The 19,719-nt window shown below is 31.4% G+C and overlaps 2 protein-coding genes across 13 annotated transcripts; both read left to right on the top strand.

The window, feature by feature from the left end:
- Window positions 1–407: 407 nt before the first annotated feature.
- Window positions 408–2,368, top strand: LOC100804357 (F-box/LRR-repeat protein At1g67190). Its single transcript, XM_003539780.5, has 2 exons — window positions 408–630; window positions 839–2,368. Exon 2 carries the CDS (start codon window positions 1,097–1,099, stop codon window positions 2,354–2,356), a length of 1,260 nt encoding a protein of 419 aa, XP_003539828.1. The 5' UTR covers window positions 408–630; window positions 839–1,096; the 3' UTR covers window positions 2,357–2,368.
- Window positions 2,369–9,473: 7,105 nt separating this feature from the next.
- BZIP42 (bZIP transcription factor) lies at window positions 9,474–18,178 on the top strand. Of its 12 annotated transcripts, none has more exons than XM_041007455.1 (13): window positions 9,474–9,782; window positions 9,953–10,095; window positions 10,243–10,331; window positions 10,671–10,750; window positions 10,987–11,232; window positions 12,139–12,183; window positions 12,319–12,378; window positions 12,470–12,547; window positions 12,647–12,692; window positions 13,688–13,959; window positions 14,848–15,069; window positions 16,699–16,841; window positions 17,766–18,178. In XM_041007455.1, the coding sequence occupies exons 2-13, from the start codon at window positions 9,989–9,991 to the stop codon at window positions 17,851–17,853; spliced, it is 1,476 nt and encodes a 491-aa protein (XP_040863389.1). In that variant the 5' UTR covers window positions 9,474–9,782; window positions 9,953–9,988; the 3' UTR covers window positions 17,854–18,178. The 12 variants fall into 12 exon arrangements, with proteins under 12 accessions (XP_040863389.1, XP_040863388.1, XP_040863387.1 ...); XM_041007454.1 differs by having other exon boundaries at window positions 9,533–9,782; window positions 9,947–10,095; window positions 10,674–10,750; window positions 12,139–12,213; XM_041007453.1 differs by having other exon boundaries at window positions 9,534–9,782; window positions 10,674–10,750; window positions 12,139–12,213.
- Window positions 18,179–19,719: the final 1,541 nt, after the last annotated feature.

The raw sequence follows: 19,719 nt of genomic DNA, 5'->3' as shown, positions 1-19,719 counted from the left end.
TTCAGTTACTTTAGACAGACCAATAAAACTTAACAAATAGATAGAAAAATAATTTTATAAAATTAATCTTTTAATTATTAATTTATTTTTAGTTTTTTTATTTATATCATTAATATTATAAGAAAAATAAGTAAAAAAATATAATTAATATTATATTAAAAAATTAAAATAATAATTCTTACACGACGATTATTAGAAATGGAGTATGAGTTAAATTACACCTAATTTATTCAACAATAAACAACATTAAATGTAATATTTCAGTCAAAAAAAGCATTAAATATAATATTAAAAACTGTATTAGTAGCATTTAATTTTTCAACTTTATGATTAATATAATAATAAATTAATAGTATTTTAATTGATAAGTATAATTAATATTTTATCCATCCAAAGAATTAAAAGGATACAATTGCCAGAACTCTAGCCAGAGACAGAGTGTATCTGTAACTGAAACGCGCTGGAATCAAATCTTAGCAAATCCTAAATCAAACTCAAAGGATCGAACTTTGGTTTGAGATTTCATCACTGATTGTGATTCTCTTCTCCTACAAAACTTGGCACCCGATCTCTCTCTATAATCAAATATCATTCAACAATAATCCTCATTTGTTATTCCCTATTTTCTAGGTAAATATACAAACCACTTTCTCTATCTCATACTACCATTTTCTATTGTTTTCTAATCATTTGTTATTGTTATTGTTGTTGTTAATTTCAATTTTGATCCTAAATAAAGTCTAATTCCCCAAATCCCTCTTCTACCTGCTTGATTAAATCTTAAATCTTGATTACTTACTTTCCTAATTTTCGTGATTCCTGTTGCAAATTGATCCAGTGAGAAGAGATATTCATGAGAGATGTTGAGCATTTGCATCTGGTGAAATCCATTTGAAGATTCTGGCGTGATTTTTTAGGGTACTTCCGAAATCGCTCTTCGAATTGAATCGGAGGATTTAAAAGAAGTGTTTTTTTTTTGTTTGCTTTTATTTTCTTCCTTTTGTTGTTGTTTGTTTGTTGTCAACACAACATACAAGAGAAAGTTGTTGATAGATATAGCTTTGTGAGGGGTTTGCAAGTTGGAAATTGCAGCATCATGGACCAGCTTCCTGTTGAAGTGATTGGGAACATTCTGTCACACTTGAGGGCTGCAAGAGATGTGGTGATAGCTTCCGCATCATGCAGGAAATGGCGACTAGCGTGCTGCAAGCACCTTCATACACTCTCCTTCAACTCCAAAGATTGGCCCATTTACCGGGATTTGACAACTACCCGCCTTGAGATTTTGATCACACAAACCATTTTCCAGACCTCAGGGTTGCAGTCCCTCTCCATTTTGATGGAAGATGTGGATGAATTCTCGGCTTCCACTGTTACTGCTTGGCTCTTGTACACCAGGGAAACTCTCAGGCAATTGCATTATAATGTCAAGACTACGCCTAATGTTAACATTCTTGAAATATGTGGCAGGCATAAGCTGGAAATACTGGATCTGGCTCATAATTCCATTGTGGGGGTTGAGCCTAATTATCAGCGGTTCCCTTGTTTGAAATCTCTTTCCTTGAGTTATGTTAGTATATCTGCATTGGATCTAAATCTTTTGGTGTCTGCATGTCCGAAGATTGAAACTTTTGAACTTGTCAATCCAGAGATTGCAATGTCTGATGCACAGGTGACCGTTGAATTGAGTAGCTCAACGCTGAAGAGTGTGTATGTAGAAGCAATTAGTTTGGACAAGTTTTTATTGGAGGCTGATGGGCTTGAGTGCTTGCACTTGAAAGATTGTGCACTCGAGTTTTTTGAACTCATTGGCAAGGGGACCTTGAAGCATTTTAAGATTGATGATGTTAGTGTTATACATCTTGATATTGGTGAGACAGTTGAGAATCTTGAGACTGTGGATATCAGCAACTTCCCAATTATATGGCCAAAGTTTTACCAGATGATTTCAAGATCGTCGAATTTGAAGAGGCTTCGGCTTTGGGATGTAATGTTTGATGATGAGGATGAGGTTGTGGATTTGGAAACAATCGCGACTTGCTTTCCCTACCTGAGCCATTTATCTCTGAGTTATGATGTGAGGGATGGAGTGCTTTACTATGGTTTACAAGGCTCTTCCTATCTGGAGAGTGTTGTTGTCTTGGAGCTTGGCTGGACTGTGATCAATGATCTTTTCTCCCACTGGGTTGAGGGTCTGCTCAAGCGTTGCCCCAATCTGAAGAAGTTGGTCATTCATGGGATTGTTTCTGAGGCTAAGTCTCATGAAGAATGCCAGATGTTAGCCAATTTCACTACATCCATGGTTGAGCTGATGAGGAGATACACACATGTAGATCCATATTTTAAGTATGAATAAGATTTTGTTAAATACCTTGTTATAGCTCGTGCTTTCTTTTTAAGTCTAATTGTGTAGGCATATTGGCGGGTAACTTATTGAATTCAAGAGTTATGCATAACTTTTAACTTATTGTTTGGAATCTTCATCTAGAATCTGTGACTGACCAACGATGATAGCTCATGGCAGACATTTAGAACTTTGATCCCTTCTCAGTAAACAGAATAGTCATGAGTTCTGGTAATTTTAATATTATAATTAAGGCCATAAATGTAAAATATGAAGCCACTGCAATGGATTCAATTTTGAGGGAAGAGAGTTATGATGAGTGGCGGCATTCCAGTGGCCTTCCAAGGTATACCATTAAAAATATTTTGCTCAGGAGTTTCATATTTATTTGTTTCCCTTCTATTTAAATCTATTTTAAGATGTGAATTGATCAAACTATGCATATTTGGATAACCCATCATGGCACAAACTTACTTTTGGCTTCTCAAAATATATAGCGGCATTGGCTGACTATTGAAAGTATCCACTCATGCTCAAGCCTTGACCTGTGTTTTGACACATAGATGACCATTTTTACTTCACATTTTATTGTTCTTTATCTCTCTCCCTCTCTGAGCAGGGGAGGTAATGGATTTAGGCTCTTCACTCTTGAGGAGTGCAAGTTTACCCCTTTATTTGCTGGACATGTTATGGCTATCTTTCCTTCTCTTGTGTGCCTTGTGCTTTTCTCTGCAGCCTCTTGTGTGGCCATTATTTTAGCTTGAGTATGTGGAGGAGGCCATGGTAGCAAAGCCCTTGACATGGTGATAAATTTGTGATGCAGTTGAAGTGTTGAACTTTAGATTTCTGTCATTTTTTTTTTCGAAGAATGGACTATTGATTGCGAAGCTGATACTTTAACTGGTTTTTCAGTAGTGTTATCTATGTCGCATATGGAAAGCAATTTTTCTTTCTCAGATGTATATGCTGCAATTGGGAACAAGTTTATTACTGTGACGTATTCTTTGTGTCTATGCTATTGTTCTTCCATTTTGGTTTGTTTATGCACGCTTGTGTCTGCACTTTCTGAGATAGCGACTATAATCATTCATACGTTGCAAAACTTGCTAGTCTTTGTTTGGCATGATTTACAATGATTGGAGAGATGGATAACTCTTTACTGAGATGAATATTGTTGGCTAATGTAAGATGATGAAGTGGCGTCAAATAGAGCTCAAGTGATGATAACATGAAACTATAAAATCTTCTTTCAGTACGCTATCTGCTACTATGAAGAGGAACATAAAAACATGTTTTTGTGCAGATTTTCAGAGTAACAAGTGTTGCTCCTTTTCAAATACTCCCTGGATTAAAATATCAGAAAGCTTACAGTTTAACAAAAGCGTCAACTTAAATCCGAAGGTCATATAGCATCAGAAGAATCGCATTTGGAGGTGCTATATTTTTTGCACTAGGGTGTTTTCAAAATAGATTTTTCGTTAACTTTTGATCCATCCTTCAGTGATCTTAAGGACATATTCATATCAGTTTGGTGCATGTAAATAAATTAAGCCAGCTCTAAGTTTGAACCTGAAGTAGTTAAGTAAAAGCAGAAAATACTCTTTTTCAATCCATTGTATTGAAGAATTGTTCAATTACATAATATCAATAAGAAGAATGTTATCAACATAAAACACTCCCTTTTAAACATTCTATTTGAGGCTCTTTAATAATGGTCTCACTTTTTAGAAATTCTATTTTTTTTTAAATTATTGATGTGGGGCGTAATTTAGTAAAAAAATAAAATTAAGAAAATGTTTAAAATTGTGCGAGTAATATTTTTCATATCATTGTATGCATCACAAAAATCATTTTTAATCGTTATTTTTTGTGGGTTTGATATATTGGTGTGATTGTAATGGGTAGGGGATGTTTTTATGGGTTTTGATTCCCATAGGTAAGCACTTTCTTTGTTTTCTCCCTATATCACTCTAAACATATATTATGTTTAGTTTGATTTTTAATGAAATTCAGTTTGACTTAAATAAAATATGTAAGTTTTTTGACGGTTAGATTATATTTGGTTGAATGGAGAAAAGAAAAAATGAAGGGATTTTAATGGAGAGGGAAAGGAAGGAATTTTAACGGAGGAGAGAGGAAATGGAGATACTTTTTTTTTTTTTTTTTTTATGGAACAAATGGAGATACTTAAAATTTAGTTTTATTCTTATTACATCATTTGAATCCTTATTACATAGCAATGGTTGACACCATGTAGCAAATAATTCAATACAACTTTAAAATAGATGCGCAACAATGGCAAACATCATGTAACAAAGTATAGAAATTTACCTGAATGCAAAAACAAATGGATGGAGAATAACTGGAGATAGATGGCGGGTGGAGATAGAGGATGACTTCAGCAACAATAGGGACGTTTGGAAGCTTTGACAAGTTGGGAACGACATGGAAGGATCATGCAAATGGAAAAATGGTAGCAAAAGAATAAATTAATCATATACCTAAAATGCAATGAGGGAAATTTTGTATTTCAAAATAACAGTAAGGATGTTTTAGTTACTTAATTTTTTTTAGATTCACATTTCCTTTGCTCCAAATCCTTCCAATATTGGAGGCTAAAATTGGAAGAGAATAGATTTTGCTTCCCTCCATTCTCCTTCAACCTTTTCTAAAGATTGAACTAAACAAGAAAAGTTTTAATAAAATCTCGCTTTCATTTTCTCAACCGAACATTATCTTAGACTTTGCAAGTGATTGCAAATAGTGTATTTCTTTTTATATCCCCCATTTTCTCTTTGCACCACTTACATGTTTTTATGTTTTTTTTTATACAAGTACCCTTTTGGGAAACTAATTTTTAGAAGGTAATTTCGAGGAAATTTTAGATTTCCTAGAAATTAATTTCCTGAATGTATCAAATACTTTTTGAAAATTTATTTCCTGAAGGTATTAAATACCTTCTTGGTGATTCAACTGGAACTAGTTTCTGTTGTTTATGAATACACGACGCCAACTAGTTTCCATTTTGTACAAAAAAAGTAATATAATGAAAAATTGTTTTTGTGGTATTTTTTTAAAAATTAACAAAACAAAAACTTGTTTTTTTTTGCATTAAGTATTTTTTTAAAAAATTAACAAAAGAAAAACTTGTTTTTTTTTAAAGGTATTTTTATTAAAAAAGGTGTGATGTGGGAATAGGAAAAGGGGGAGTTAGAATAACATGTGCCAATATAGATGTAGTGAACTTGGGTAAGTAGCCTCTTTGCTGGCCCATGTATTCGCCTATTTGCAAAGCAAAATGAAATTCCATGACACGGACTCTTCTTCATAAATATTTGTTCTTGGAACTTTCCTCTCGTGCATAAATGGATGATTAAAATATTGATAACCTAAGAACAAAAATAATAATAACAGGGTCCCCCCTCTCCTATGTACAATAACTCCATTTATATGCGTTACTTTCTATGCTTTTTATTATTGGATATAAGCTATCTAGGTTCATCTTGAATTTGATCGGGTCAAACTATTTGGGAAGATAACAAACCAAAACAAAATAAAAAGGAATGGGTAAAAAAAAATTGAAATTTAGAACAACTAACAAGCTTTTATGGATTGCATGAATATTTTTATTTAATTAAAATTTATCAATAAAAGTAAATCAAAAATAGGAAAATGTTTTCGGTATTAATAATGAATATTTCGCTATATAAAATAAAAATAAACTAAAGTGATAAGAATTTTAAAATCAAATAAGAAATTATAAAAATAAATTATTCAAATCAAAACATATAATCTTTATTGATATGGTGCATCAAAATTCAAAATTAAATTACCTTACTGAAAAGGAATAAAAATATAAAAAAAATTAAATTAAATATTTGATGTAAGAAAAATCATGTAAAAGGAGTCTAACTCAATTAGTTGAGTTTGAATATGTAAACTGTTGTAAACTCTCTGATTTTGTCTTCAATCCTTACTAATAAAAAATGTCATTACTAAATGAAAAAAAATCTAAAAAATATTATTATTTGACAAGTAAGACTTAAATTTGTAATATAAGGATAAAATGATAATTTAATTTAAATTAAAACATATCATAAACTTAATTTATTTTTGTGGGTCACTGTGATATTTAACAAAGAAGACTTAAAATTATAATAATATAAGAACAAGAGGGTACACTAATTTAAATTAAAACCTACCACAAACTTAATTTATTTTAAATCAACCACAAATATACTTTTTTTTTTCCTTTACATATTTCTGAATTTAAAGGAGACATGTAGTATTGGTGTTGGGGTCAGTTCAAGATTCTCATTTCCGGAGGGGTCCATTTTATGACTGCTAATTCCCACACACGGCATCTCTGCTTGATCCAGCAAACGGTCACACAAACCTGCTCAATGTCAGTGTCAATGCAATTGGTCTAGCAAAGGGGCCATAAGAAAAAGAAGAATAAGAGAAAAGTTATAAAGAAAACAATGTTCTTTTAGTTACTTGCTTAGACGACAAGTAAATGACATAACATAATATAATGGTTTGAACATAATCAACCAATGAATAATTAATTAATTCTAGAATTAAGAACAATTACCTCTCTCTGGAGACAGGAAACTGTGGATCTCAAAGAATTACGGCTCAAGGTAATGCCATATTCGTGGAATAATCTGCGGTCAAGAACCTTCACACAAAAACACTTCCATGTGAAGAACACAGCTTGTAAGGTATATTGGGAACAAAGGTACATACATACTTAAAATACATATTGACCTAATCCTTTAGGAGTTTAGAGAATTTATATTTTTGAGCCAAACCACCTTTTTAATGACCAATCATTGACACCATAAAGGAATAATTGGTAGGAAGCTATAGAAAGGTATTAGATGAGCATAAGATTTAATATTTGATTTTACCTCTTTATAGGGTAGATCGGGTATATTGCCTAAATGTCTCCCTCGTCCCTCTTTTTCTCTGTCTGTTCCTACTATATTTTCATAATATATTAAAGTTAAAGTTTTATGTAGTATCAGTTTATAAAATTTTATATTATCAATCGAATAATCAAGATTTAAACTTGATTTTTTAGATTATTATAAAAATTAATAAATTTATCGGAGATGTTAGTTATAGTTAAATAATTGTGTATTATATATTTATTTCTTAAAAATGTTTATCTTTTTTTTCCATATAAATGTTAATTTTTTAGTTTTTGTTAAAAATATGAATATAAGAAATTTGAATTTGCGACTTCTTCTTCCGTTTCTTCCTTCACCCTTAAGTTTCCCTTTTCCAATCATAAAAAAAAATGTTGATCTTAATTGGAATTATATTTACAAAATTGAAATTGATGAAATAGAATTAAGACACTGTTTGAGAACTAGAAGACAAAACATAAACTATATATAATGATGGATTTATGATACTAAAAAAAATGAAAATAAGTTGCAAGTAGTTTGATGATTGTCCTGTGTACCATATTGCTCTGCAGACATATATATGTCTGAGTGGAAAAGAATCTTAAGATGGCATGGTTTTAGGTGATGACAGGGAATGGATGTTGACTTATCAACGAAGGGGAAAATACCAAACAAATCCATCTCATAGCAGGGATTAAATACACAAAGTGGGTGTGCTTGTGGAATATTATTCTAATGTTTTGGTTGAAATGGCATGAGCACAAGTTTAGGGTATGATGTGTAAAATAACTCACTTTGTTATGGCTCTTAGTTGTAAAAAATAAAAAAAAGAGTGAAATCCATCACCCCCTAGGTATAAAAGGATAAAAAAAAATCACCTTTAAGAGCTTTCTCTTTTCGTCCTCTTTTGCCATCTTTAACGAGAAAGGAAAAGGAAAAAAAAAAGCAAGAAAAACAAACTTGTCTCATCTTGATCTTGTAGTACTGAATATACTGTGTTCCTACATAAATGAATACATGACTTTTTCTTATTAAGTACATGCAGCCTGTTGAAGCCCCCACGAGAGAACCAATAAGAAAACACAGGCGGTTAGAGGAGAGAGAGAGAGGAGTAGGAGGAGGAGTAGTGATTGCAGTGGTTTTTTGCAGAGGACCCCACCCCTTTTAGTTAATTTGATTTGTTTTTGTTCAATATGAATGAGTATTTTACTACACAATTTATGTGGAGTTGTTTTTTTAGTGTTTTTGGTGTACATTATAAAAGGATGAATGAAGTGGTATAGACTAAGAAGAGGTGTGTTCGAAAATCAGTTAGGATGACATTAAATATGGAAGAATTGTACTTTTCAATTCATTGGCAAAGAAGAAATGTGAGTGCTGAATTGAGATGAAAATGGCTTCTGTTGGATGAAACTGAAATTCAAACACACGAATTCTTTCCATTTAACATGTAGTCTTAAATTTAAATCTTTTGGTAACATTAAATTAAACGCATGTTTGAAACAGTAGTGCGTTCAAACAGAAATTGTGTTCATTCATGCGTTAAAAGCAAAGCAATACATAATTGATGAAAAGGTAGTTGTTGGAAGCTAAAAAATTAGTAGGTAAATAAAAGTTGAAAAATTATCTTATTTAATTATAAATGTTTAGTAAAATTATGTTGAAAATTATAAAATTATATAAATATAAAAATAATAAAATTTTACATTAAGTAGAAAATATTAAAAAAATTAATAAATATTTAACGACAAAAAGAAAATAAAAAGTTAATTTTTTAAAAAATACTACTTTAAATAATATTTTAAAAAATATTAGAAACTACCAAGTAAAACTCATTTCTCAAATAGTCAAACAAAATTTTCAATAATTAGGAAAAAAAAGATAGAAACTAGCTAAATGCTTAAAAAAACACTTTTTTTTATGGTGATACATGATTTTAGCAAAAGGAATTAATATGAATGTTTTTTTAATAAAAACTTTATCGTTTATAATAAGTATTTTTTGTGTTAATTTACAACCCAAATTAAAATTTCACTTTCCTAATATATACTAATTTTTAATACAATTTTTTCTTACATGAATTATGGAGGTGAAACACCAATTTAATTAAAGAGCAATACTAATTTCTATACTTTATTTTATGACATTTTCAAACCCCACAAGCTTAGAGAGACTGACACAAGGTTGCTAAAATGCTAGGAAAAGATTTGGGGGTACCACACTTGACACTACCACATAATGAGTTACTAAATCTGAAGTATTCACAACTAGGGGCAGTGATAAATTAAAGCAAGCCAAACACACTTATCAATCAGGTTTCTTCCTAGAGAAGGAGAAAAGAAAGATAGGGACACCCCATGAAAGATAAAATGTTGCAAAGAGATACATGAGAAAAAGACCGGACCCTCTTCTTGTGGCAACTTATATATTACTTTGACAAGAAAGCTTTGATCTTTCGCTACTGTGTGAACTTGTCCATATAGTATTCTTTTTGTCCATAGAATCCCAATTAGAAAACAGAGGTAATTAAAAGTCATATATGACTTCCTGGTTTTCATACTCAGAATTTCTCTCTATTTATATGGACACATGCACACACTTCAATTTTTATATTCTTCTACTTTGGTAATCAAGTTTTGTTCTTGTGATGAAATTGAGTTTCTTCAACTTAGTTAGAACCTTTTAGTTTCAGCTTCAGAGAAGGTGAGAATGGTCTAAGAAGCCTTGCATGGCGAGCCAAAGAATTGGAGAAACGGGTTTGTCTGAGTCGGGACCTTCAAGTCACCATGTTCCTTATGGAGTTCTTCATGGGATTAGTACTTCATCAGGCCTAATGTATTCTTCAATGTTTTCTCTATCTCAGGGCTATCAACACTTAGAAAAACTGAGTTCCTTACAAGGAATTTTTATTGTATAGTGTTTCTTCATTTTTATGAATTAGCCTTGTTTTAATTTTCATTTTTTTTACGCTTTGTTTCTTAGCAATCAAGGGTCTGCTTTTGATTTTGGGGAGTTGGAAGAGGCAATTGTTCTGCAAGGAATTAAGATAAGAAATGATGAAGCCAAAGCATGTATGTTTCATTGTTTCCCTTTCCATGGTTCTCCTTTTGATGACGTTAGAAAAGCATAATAGGCAACTCTTTCTCCAAAAGCATAGAGAAGAAAGAAGTGGGAAGAAGGAGGTTTGAACATGCCTAAAGTGCTGAGTGTGGGGGGAGTTACCATTTCCCATACTATAATGATAATAAACTTGGAGGATGGCATAGTCATAGAAACTTGCATGATTTTCTGACTCCATGAGTCATGAGTATTGAAAAGGAGGATAAGGTTCCTCCACCTTTTCATATGATTGATGTTCATAAAGCCTTTATTTTTGGTGATCCTCTGAGATTTTCCTTTTGTGATTGTAGCAGCTTTATTCACAGGCAGGCCTTCGGCCACACTGGAAATGTTCCCCTCATGGCCAATGAGATTCCAGCAAACCTCAAGAGTACTACTCTGTCTCTCTCTCTCTCACTTCTCCATCTTTGACCAATCCATATCCATAGATGCTTAAAACTAGCGCAACTTCAATAATATCCCAATCTTTTCAATTTTTTTTTTTAATTTGATAAGTATATGGTTAAATTCAAATCTTCATTTTCAAAAGTCTAATATTCTTTCACAATTGGCTTTATTAAGTACTAACAAAGAAATGAAATATTTTTGGTCGATTCACAAACATAGGGAGGTTCAAAGTCAGGAGGGGAAAGCACTGATTCAGGATCAGGAGTGAACACTCTTTCAACCAAAAATGAGCTAAGATTTGAAACAGAATCTCCAATAAGCATAAAAGCATCTCCTTCAGATCATCATCAGGCTTTTGATCAGCACCTTCAACAGCAGCAGCAACAACAACAACAACAACAGGAGACAGCAACAGCAGGCACATCATCACAGAATCAATCAGCAGCCAAATCACCTCAAGAAAAGGTTCTTAATTAATAACAACTATTGTTTCCACTGTTAATCTTATAGTTTTCTCTCTTTCCATGTCCCCAAAACACTGGGAAAGTTGACCTCTTTTATGCAATTATTATTACTGTGTTGTGTTGGTTGGTTGGTCTTTCTCTCTCTCTCTCCCTCTTTGTGCAAATCTTCACAACACAGATCCCAACAGCCCTCAGAAAATCAAAGGGACACAGAGTTTCTCTGATTCCTGAACGATTTTCTGATGAATGTCCGACATGAAAATGAGAGAGAGAGGGGGGGAGAGAGAGAGAGAGGGGGAGGGAGTGTTAAACGTGACAAACAAAAAAACAAAGTGAGAATCTTTTCAGTACTTATCAATCAATGTTTCTCTTTTTAATAGTGACCCACTCCCACTTCACTTGTCCTCCTCCTTAGACAAAACTTGTGTGCTTTCTCCAAGTTAATTGTGGAGGAGTTACAAATCTATTTCTAAACCACAGTGTATACACCAAAACAATGGCAGATAAAGATGCTTTTTGCTACCCTTATCATGTTGATGATTGCACATCACCACAAGAGAATTTGCCTAATAAAGGGCCTTCTCATTCAGAAATGCTTCCCAAAAATTCTGTGAGCAAATCACATTCTTTTATGTTATCTTTCACTTTTCGTTTCAAAGCATGGTATCTCTATGAATTTTGCTTTAACCAACCTCGAAGCTAGGATGGATTTTAGTAATGTTGAGCAACTTTCTTCTTTTCCGTCACTGGTTTTTATTTAGTAGCTAGAAATCTACAAATTTTCTGATTTTTAAGTTCCTCAAATTTGAGTGCTTTAATTTAACATTTGAGTTTACCTTTCTATATTTTTCCTGACCCTTTCCAAGTCTCTTTTAATTCTTTATTTTTTGGGGTTCTTTTTATTCAGAGGAAAGGAGCTGGTTCCACATCAGAGAAGCCACTTGATGCAAAGGTGTTGAATGACACACACAAACACATTTATGTATAAATTCATAATATTAATATTATATTCCAAGGTATGTTTTTGTTTTTGAATTTTTTTTACGTGGGAGGTAAGTCAAGATATTCTTGTTTGGTTTGGATTCAGACACTGAGACGTTTAGCTCAAAACAGAGAAGCTGCAAGGAAAAGCCGTCTCAGGAAAAAGGTGTGTCCCATCATTTGATTAGAATAGAAAAATATCATATATTATAATGACAAATGTAACATTGTGGAAATGTGTTGTTCCATTGCAATAGGCTTATGTGCAGCAACTAGAGTCAAGTAGATTAAAGCTCACCCACCTTGAACAAGACCTTCAAAGAGCTCGCTCTCAGGTTCTTTTCTCTCTCATTACACACACAAAATACTGCTAATATTTTTTAAAAATTATTTATTTGACTTGTTCTTATGATTTGTGTTGTTTAATTTATTAGGGTGTGTTTATGGGATGTGGTGGTGCTGGTGGCAGTTTAAGTTCTGGTGAGTTTAATTAACTGTTTCTCTTGTTGGTTTTTCAAATTCAATTTCATTTTCTAATACTGCCTCAAATTGGAACAAAGATAGAAGAGGGTGATTATGTCATATTTTTCTGGCACATGATATGATTACGGAGCATGGAGAAACTTGGTACAGTGAGTACATGAGAGATTTTGTTGGCGTGATCTTTTGACTCCTTTACTTTGGAACATGAGACATGGAATTTAAGAGACTCCGTAGGGAGCGAGCAGCAATTATTGTTATATACACGTAACTTCTTTTTATGTCCTTTGAATCTTTTATAGAGCCAAAAATAAAATAAAAAGAAGTTAAATTTAAGATTTTGAAATGGACTTTCAAAATCTAGAATCAGGTGGAGAAAATCTTGGAATTTGACCAAAATCTGTCGCCTAATTCATGTTTGAATTCACATTATTAAATAGGAAAAAAGTAAATAAATAATTAAACCAACAAACAGTGGACCATTATTCTAAAAAGATCTTGATATAACTTACTAAAAAGTGATGAAGATAGAAAAATTGTGCGACCCTTTCTAAACACGTATATAAAGGCTAGTTTAACTTTTCAGCGAATTATTGATCCATGATAACTGGTTTTTCCCTTTTTAGTAAAAGAACATGATGTACGTTAAGATTGAAAGAAAAGGTTTTGAGCATAGAATAATAATATCCCCCTAGATAATGCACTTAAGGATGATAATCCGTTGATTTTTTTTATTTATTGATAAGATGAATTAAATAAAAATGTGGTAGGTCTGTTTCATTACACGACCATATTTGCACAGGTCATCAAACAACCTACATTTTTAATTTTAATACAAAAATTATCACGTCACACATTATATATATTCACCCAACACATGGCACCAATAATTAAAAAAAAAAACTTTATACTATACCAAAATGTCACATAGTAGCAAATGCAATGTTATTATTATGGTAACTAGTGGAGCATTAATTTGTGGTACGGTGTTGTAGGAGCTGCAATGTTTGACATGGAGTATGCAAGATGGTTGGAGGATGATCAGCGGCACATGATGGAGCTCCGTTCGGGGCTGCAGGTGCCGCTGCCGGACGGCGAACTAAGAGTGATTGTGGATGGATATCTGTCTCATTATGATGAGGTTTTCAGGCTGAAAGGGGTGGCTGTTAAAACAGATGTGTTTCATCTTATTAATGGCATGTGGACTTCACCAGCTGAGAGATGCTTCCTCTGGATAGGTGGTTTTAAACCATCAGAGCTCATCACAGTATGTTTTATCTATATATGCATTTTTTTTGTCCCTTAAGATCACACTTCATCTTGCTCAATCAAATGTTATAATAAATATATATAATAGACTAATAAGGATGCATGCGTCAATACTTATATAATTTAATTTAATAAATATATATAATAGTCTTAACATAGAGTGAACTCGTTTTAGAGAATTTATTAAATAATAATGATGATGTTGTACTTAAATATCCATTAATTATTTAACAAGAACGAAAAAATTAGTTGTGTTAAGAAAAATATTAAAAACATATTTGAGGAGAGAAGAAATGTTTCTTATTAGACAAAGCTTGTTTTTCTCTTTTTCTCTTTTCTCTAATGCCTTCACGAAATAAATGCCTCTAAAGAGTATCAGAAAAAAAAAACTCCTCTAAAGAGTAATGTGTTGCATAATTAATATGACAAACGAATTAACACCTGAAAATATAAATAAACATATAGCAAATAAACCTTAAAATAAAAATAGGAGTCATTTTAGAGGTGAGACATCCAATTTTCTTAGTAAGAGATTTTTAACTTTGACTACTTATGTATATAATTTATTATTTGTTAGTGACTTTTTTTTTGGTACGTAAAAAAGTAAAATCAAACACAAGTTATTGAAGTGTGTTTATGATTGTGTCCGCGGATAACGGTTTTACAGAAAACCCAGGCAGTAATTAACAGTAAGATTAGTAATTTCAACTACTTAGATTAAAAAATAAAAACAAGAAAATTTTAATTAATTTTTTATTATTATATATTAAGTCATTAATAGCATTAAAAAACATTTAATATATCCACTTAACATATTATTTACATAGTGCATGTTATAAAAAATAGATATTCATGAATTTATGCATGTATTTATTATTTTGGTCAGATGTTGATACCACAGTTGGAGCCCCTAGTGGAGCAGCAAATTATGGGCATACATGGACTCCGGCATTCGTTAGTACAAGCAGAAGAAGCTCTCACTCAAGGTCTTGAACAGCTTCAGCAGTCTCTTGTTGACACCATCGCCGGCAGTCCCGTCGCCGACGGTGTTCAACAGATGGTGGCAGCCATGGGTAAGCTTGGCAACCTTGAAGGATTTGTTAGTCAGGTAAATTAATTAAACTAGTTATAAAATTCTCTGTACAAATATATAATTATGTGCCATAAATATAATGTAGCATATTTTAATTAATTAGATATAGAAACAAACACAAAAGGGGGAGGGGGTCATAACTTTTTAAGCCAAAATGTCATACTATTGAATTGATTGATCGATCACATTATCTTATAGCTAGGGCTACATATATTTTTCTTATGTCTTAGTGTTAAAGTAATATACTTTAATTTTTGTTCACTCAATTTGGTGAGGAGGTTGACGTAAAGCCTCAGGTGACATCTGCGTCAAAATTATTTGTATAGCACAATTTCTATTTGACTGACGATAGGAGAGAGAGAGTCTTTATACATTCATGTCAAAGTTAAATTTGAATTTATACATGACTTATCCATCCCTGGATTTCTAGCTTTCAAAGTACAGCAATTGGTTTAAGAATTAAACTTGTCGTGTTTGAAATTTGGATCGGAAGAGAAGCCATTCAATTCTCGCTGGTTTAGAATTCTATGGTTTTATTGTTTTTGACTTGAAACATTTTTAAGGATCACCCCATTAATTAATGACACGTACTAATTTCAAAATCTAAATAGGGATAATGATGTATACGAAGTGCTACTAGTAATAGCTGATGAAATGTTACTTTCTAGTCTATTCTGTTTCTTTTGTTCATTCATCCGCTCTTTGCATGTTTTGCGCCGCAATTCTGCCTTGTCTTATACAAGAAAATTGAGTATATATGATCCTTAGTTTACATCTCCTTATCACTTAATTCAGCTTGATTAATTGTAACATGTCCATAATTTACTCTTTTTTTCGTATAGGGCTAAAATATACAAAAAGCCAAAGCTTGAAATATACTCTTTTTTATGATTAATCCTTACACACTTGTCATCTGATAGACATTACTTTAATTCTTAGATAAGCATCATGGCCTGGTAGAGTCTAATATTGTCTCAAGCTACAACCCTACTTCAACTTCTTTCAATATGATTAAATAACTTAATAATTTCACGTAAATAATTGGGTTGACTTAGATCACCTACTACATGTTGGACACGTATTTATCAGTATATATCATTATATTTTTTCTGGGTACTTTAAATTAATTACTTGGCGAGCTTTCTACTAATATTTAAGCTACATGCATGTTCATCTAAATGTTTGATGTAGTTTTTTCATCTCAAAATGTTCCAATCAGAAGTTGGTCGAAGACAGTGACGGGGGGATGTTTATGCATAAACCCTAGGTAGACTTACAATCATCAATATTTTAAAAACCAAATTGACAAGTGATTCCTAATTGATTAAATTCCAGTGTCATTAAATAAAAAGAAAATATAGTACTTTATACGTGTATTAGAATCAGTCTAATTAGTTTATAGATAAGACAAGTTCATATATCAGTATTATCAACCCTTCGAAAGCATAGTGCTCTTGTCCATATTTGCCACTGGATTAGCTGTAGGGACCCATCTCATGCGGTAGTTGAGGTTTGATTAGTACTAGTACTTGATAAATTATTATATCTATAATTAATGAATGAACTAAATACCGTAGTTTCTTCTGACTTAATTGTTTCAGTTCTCACCCAATTAATTAATCAATTTGTGTTTCTGAATTGAAGGCTGATAATTTGAGGCAAATAACCCTTCACCAATTATGTCGATTGCTGACAGTCCGTCAAGCAGCACGGTGTTTTCTTGTGATTGGAGAGTATTATGGCCGTCTTAGAGCCCTTAGTTCTCTTTGGGCATCAAGACCACGAGAGTAAGATTCACACACCATATCTTAATCACTTTTAACTTTATATATATATATATATATATATATATATATATTAGTTTTTCCTCTTTTTTTAATAATTTAGACTTTCAAAATAGTTCTTTTTTAATTGAATTCTTTTAAAAAGTATTGTTCTTATTTTCTTAAATCTAAAATACTCATTTTCTATTTATTTAAATTTGTTATGTATATTTTCTTATAATTTAATTTTTTATTTGTATTTTTAAAATTTACTTAACTTCAAATTTTCTTATTATATGAAAGATAATTGATAATTCTATATATTTTATAAGAAATAAATTAGACTTAATTATACTTTTGATTCATCTATAATTTTTCAATTTTACAAATTTTATCCCTCAATCTTTTTTGTAAATTGATTATCCACTATTTTAATTATACAATTTCAATTTACCTATTAACTAAATGAACATCCAATATTTAATGAAAATATTGATGCGACTTTCTTTTTTATGCATAAATGTGACATTCTAGTGCATTGTTATGTTAGCATATATGATACTTTATTGTACTCCCACATAAACATTTCTATTAAATATTAATTTGATAAATAAATTAAAATTACACAATTAAAATAGTAGAAAATTAAATTCATGAAGAAAAAAAATGAAAGGATGAAATTTGTAAAATTAAAAAAAAATAGGAGGATAAAAATGTAATCTAGCAAATAAATCATTTTTAATTTTAATATCTTTTAAAATGTATAACGCTTGGATTAGTCAAAAGAAACTTGCATGGATGGTGTTGATTTCATTTCCTTTCAAGTTTCAACACTTACATATATTTGCAACTAATTCCAAACATGTTAGCTCCATTTAAATTATTGATTAAAAGATCACAAAAAAAAAAAAAAAACCATACTGACACCCTTTTCCTTTGGTTCAACAGGACATTGATAAGTGATGATAACTCATGCCAAACAACCACGGAATTGCAAATGGTTCAATCTTCTCAAAATCATTTCTCAAGTTTCTGAAATACATATATATATATTGTGTAGTAATTGAAACCCGGTGCAAGTGGATTTCTTTGGGCTGCTTTAGAAGGAATGGAAAGAGTGTCAGCGTCATCAAAGAATTAATATCTTTTTTTTTTTCCTTTCAATCTTCTGCTCTTGTGTCTCTTATGTTTTGTTATAATTAAATGGAATCCGAGTTTTATGTGAATGACGAGGAAGCTTCTACTTTAGCTAAAAGGAGTAGAGAAATTTAATGTTAAAGGAACAAATATGACATGCGAGATGTAGATATATATGTAAACATAAAATTGATGCTAGTCTTCTATATAGTATATTACATATAGCTAGCTAGTTGCTTCTTTTAATTGTCTTTTACACACACCATATATATTTTAAATTAATTAATTGTATATGATGGCTTTAGAAGTATGAGGTGGCACAAATTGGGAAGAGAGTTGCATTTATAGTAGTGGTTTTGGTTGAAAGTGGAGTATTCTATATATATAATGAAGAGGACGATGAATGGAAATTAACAAAAAGGATTTATATTTATATATAAATTAAGAACGTTGTCTGGTTTTGGTGGTTATAGCACAATTTGCGTAGAACTGTAGCTGAAAAGAAGAGATTGTGTCTCTTCGTTTATTTGAAGTGGTTTGGTTACATATATATACAACGATAAGATTGATTAATTTATTCGAAAAAGAAAAAAAGAAGCGAACGAGGGAATTGCGCGTTTGTGTCTTTGCAGGCACATGTGCCTCCATTTGTGTGCGTTGAAAATGAGAGTGTGGTCCATTTTTGTTTGCATGTAAAATCGACAAGTGTATATATATATATGTATGTTTCAGTCTCATAATTCATTGCATGCGATTGACACACCATCAATGAGTTCCACCTAAAATATTTTCTTTACAAAACAGAGGAATCAATCAGTATAAAATTATTTTAATTTAATTTATAATATCAAATAAGAGTAGTAGTAAGTGTATAGTTGTGTTCAATATTTAGAAAGAATTTTGATATTCTTAATTATTCTATTTAATCCAATAAAAAATTGTTGGTGGTAGAAGACATTTGTGGTCTCGTATAAATTGTTCTTAATTAAACACATAAAATAGTTAATTAAAAAATAAAAGAAAAATAAATCACATGAATTGTTATTATTATTATTAACTTTTTCATACATAATAAATCCTTCCTTATATAATTACATTTAATTATTATTAATTGTTAGTTTTTTTTAGAATGTCACGGGAGAAATTTGGATTTACAAACTCTTTTTCTCATCTTTTCAATCATATTTTTTCGACTATCAAATTAATCTTGTAATTCTATATGAATATGCTGTTGAGTATTTATGAATCAAGCTATAAGACCTATTTTAGTGAATCTAATGCATGGGATGAGGATAACGTGAGATGGGACACTTTATTTATGAGAGGGAAGATAGACTAGTAAGAGTTAAGAGTTAGATAAAAAGAAAGGTGTAGTGTTAAATTATATATCTTGTAGTGCTGACAGATATGGCACCTTCGTACATATATACATGCATACGTACCATGCATTGTAGGCATAGCCTGTTAATTAGCCTGTCACTTTTTGTTCCCATTCTTTGAGTCTGAAAATTAATAATTAGCAGCTGGAAGTAAATGCTTTCGCTATTCTTCGTTCATGTTTCCACATGCATGCATTTTACACCTTTTAATTAATCCTCAAAGGTTGAGTGTGCGATGAATGGTGATGTACGTACGTGTGAGTGGAAAGGGACTATACATAATAACACAATTATTACATGCATGCTGAGTACTTGAATCACTACTGTGTGCGCACATGCATGTGAGAACACATTTAGTTCCAAGTGAAATTCATGTGTATGTGTTG

The sequence above is a fragment of the Glycine max genome, chromosome 12 (assembly GCF_000004515.6).
Source record: "Glycine max cultivar Williams 82 chromosome 12, Glycine_max_v4.0, whole genome shotgun sequence".
NCBI lineage: Eukaryota > Viridiplantae > Streptophyta > Magnoliopsida > Fabales > Fabaceae > Glycine > Glycine max.
Note: the sequence above shows the minus strand (reverse complement) of the source record. Positions and strands in the feature narration are given on the sequence as shown.

Bases quoted from the DNA above. Each gene is read 5' to 3' on its own strand.
- BZIP42 (XM_014764618.3), top strand. From the start codon at position 9,989: ATGGCGAGCCAAAGAATTGGAGAAACGGGTTTGTCTGAGTCGGGACCT. The intron at 11,233-12,138 runs GTTCTTAATTAA...CTTTTTATTCAG, and splicing joins CCAAATCACCTCAAGAAAAG to AGGAAAGGAGCTGGTTCCAC. The intron at 12,379-12,469 runs GTGTGTCCCATC...CCATTGCAATAG, and splicing joins AAAGCCGTCTCAGGAAAAAG to GCTTATGTGCAGCAACTAGA.
- LOC100804357 (XM_003539780.5), top strand. From the start codon at position 1,097: ATGGACCAGCTTCCTGTTGAAGTGATTGGGAACATTCTGTCACACTTG.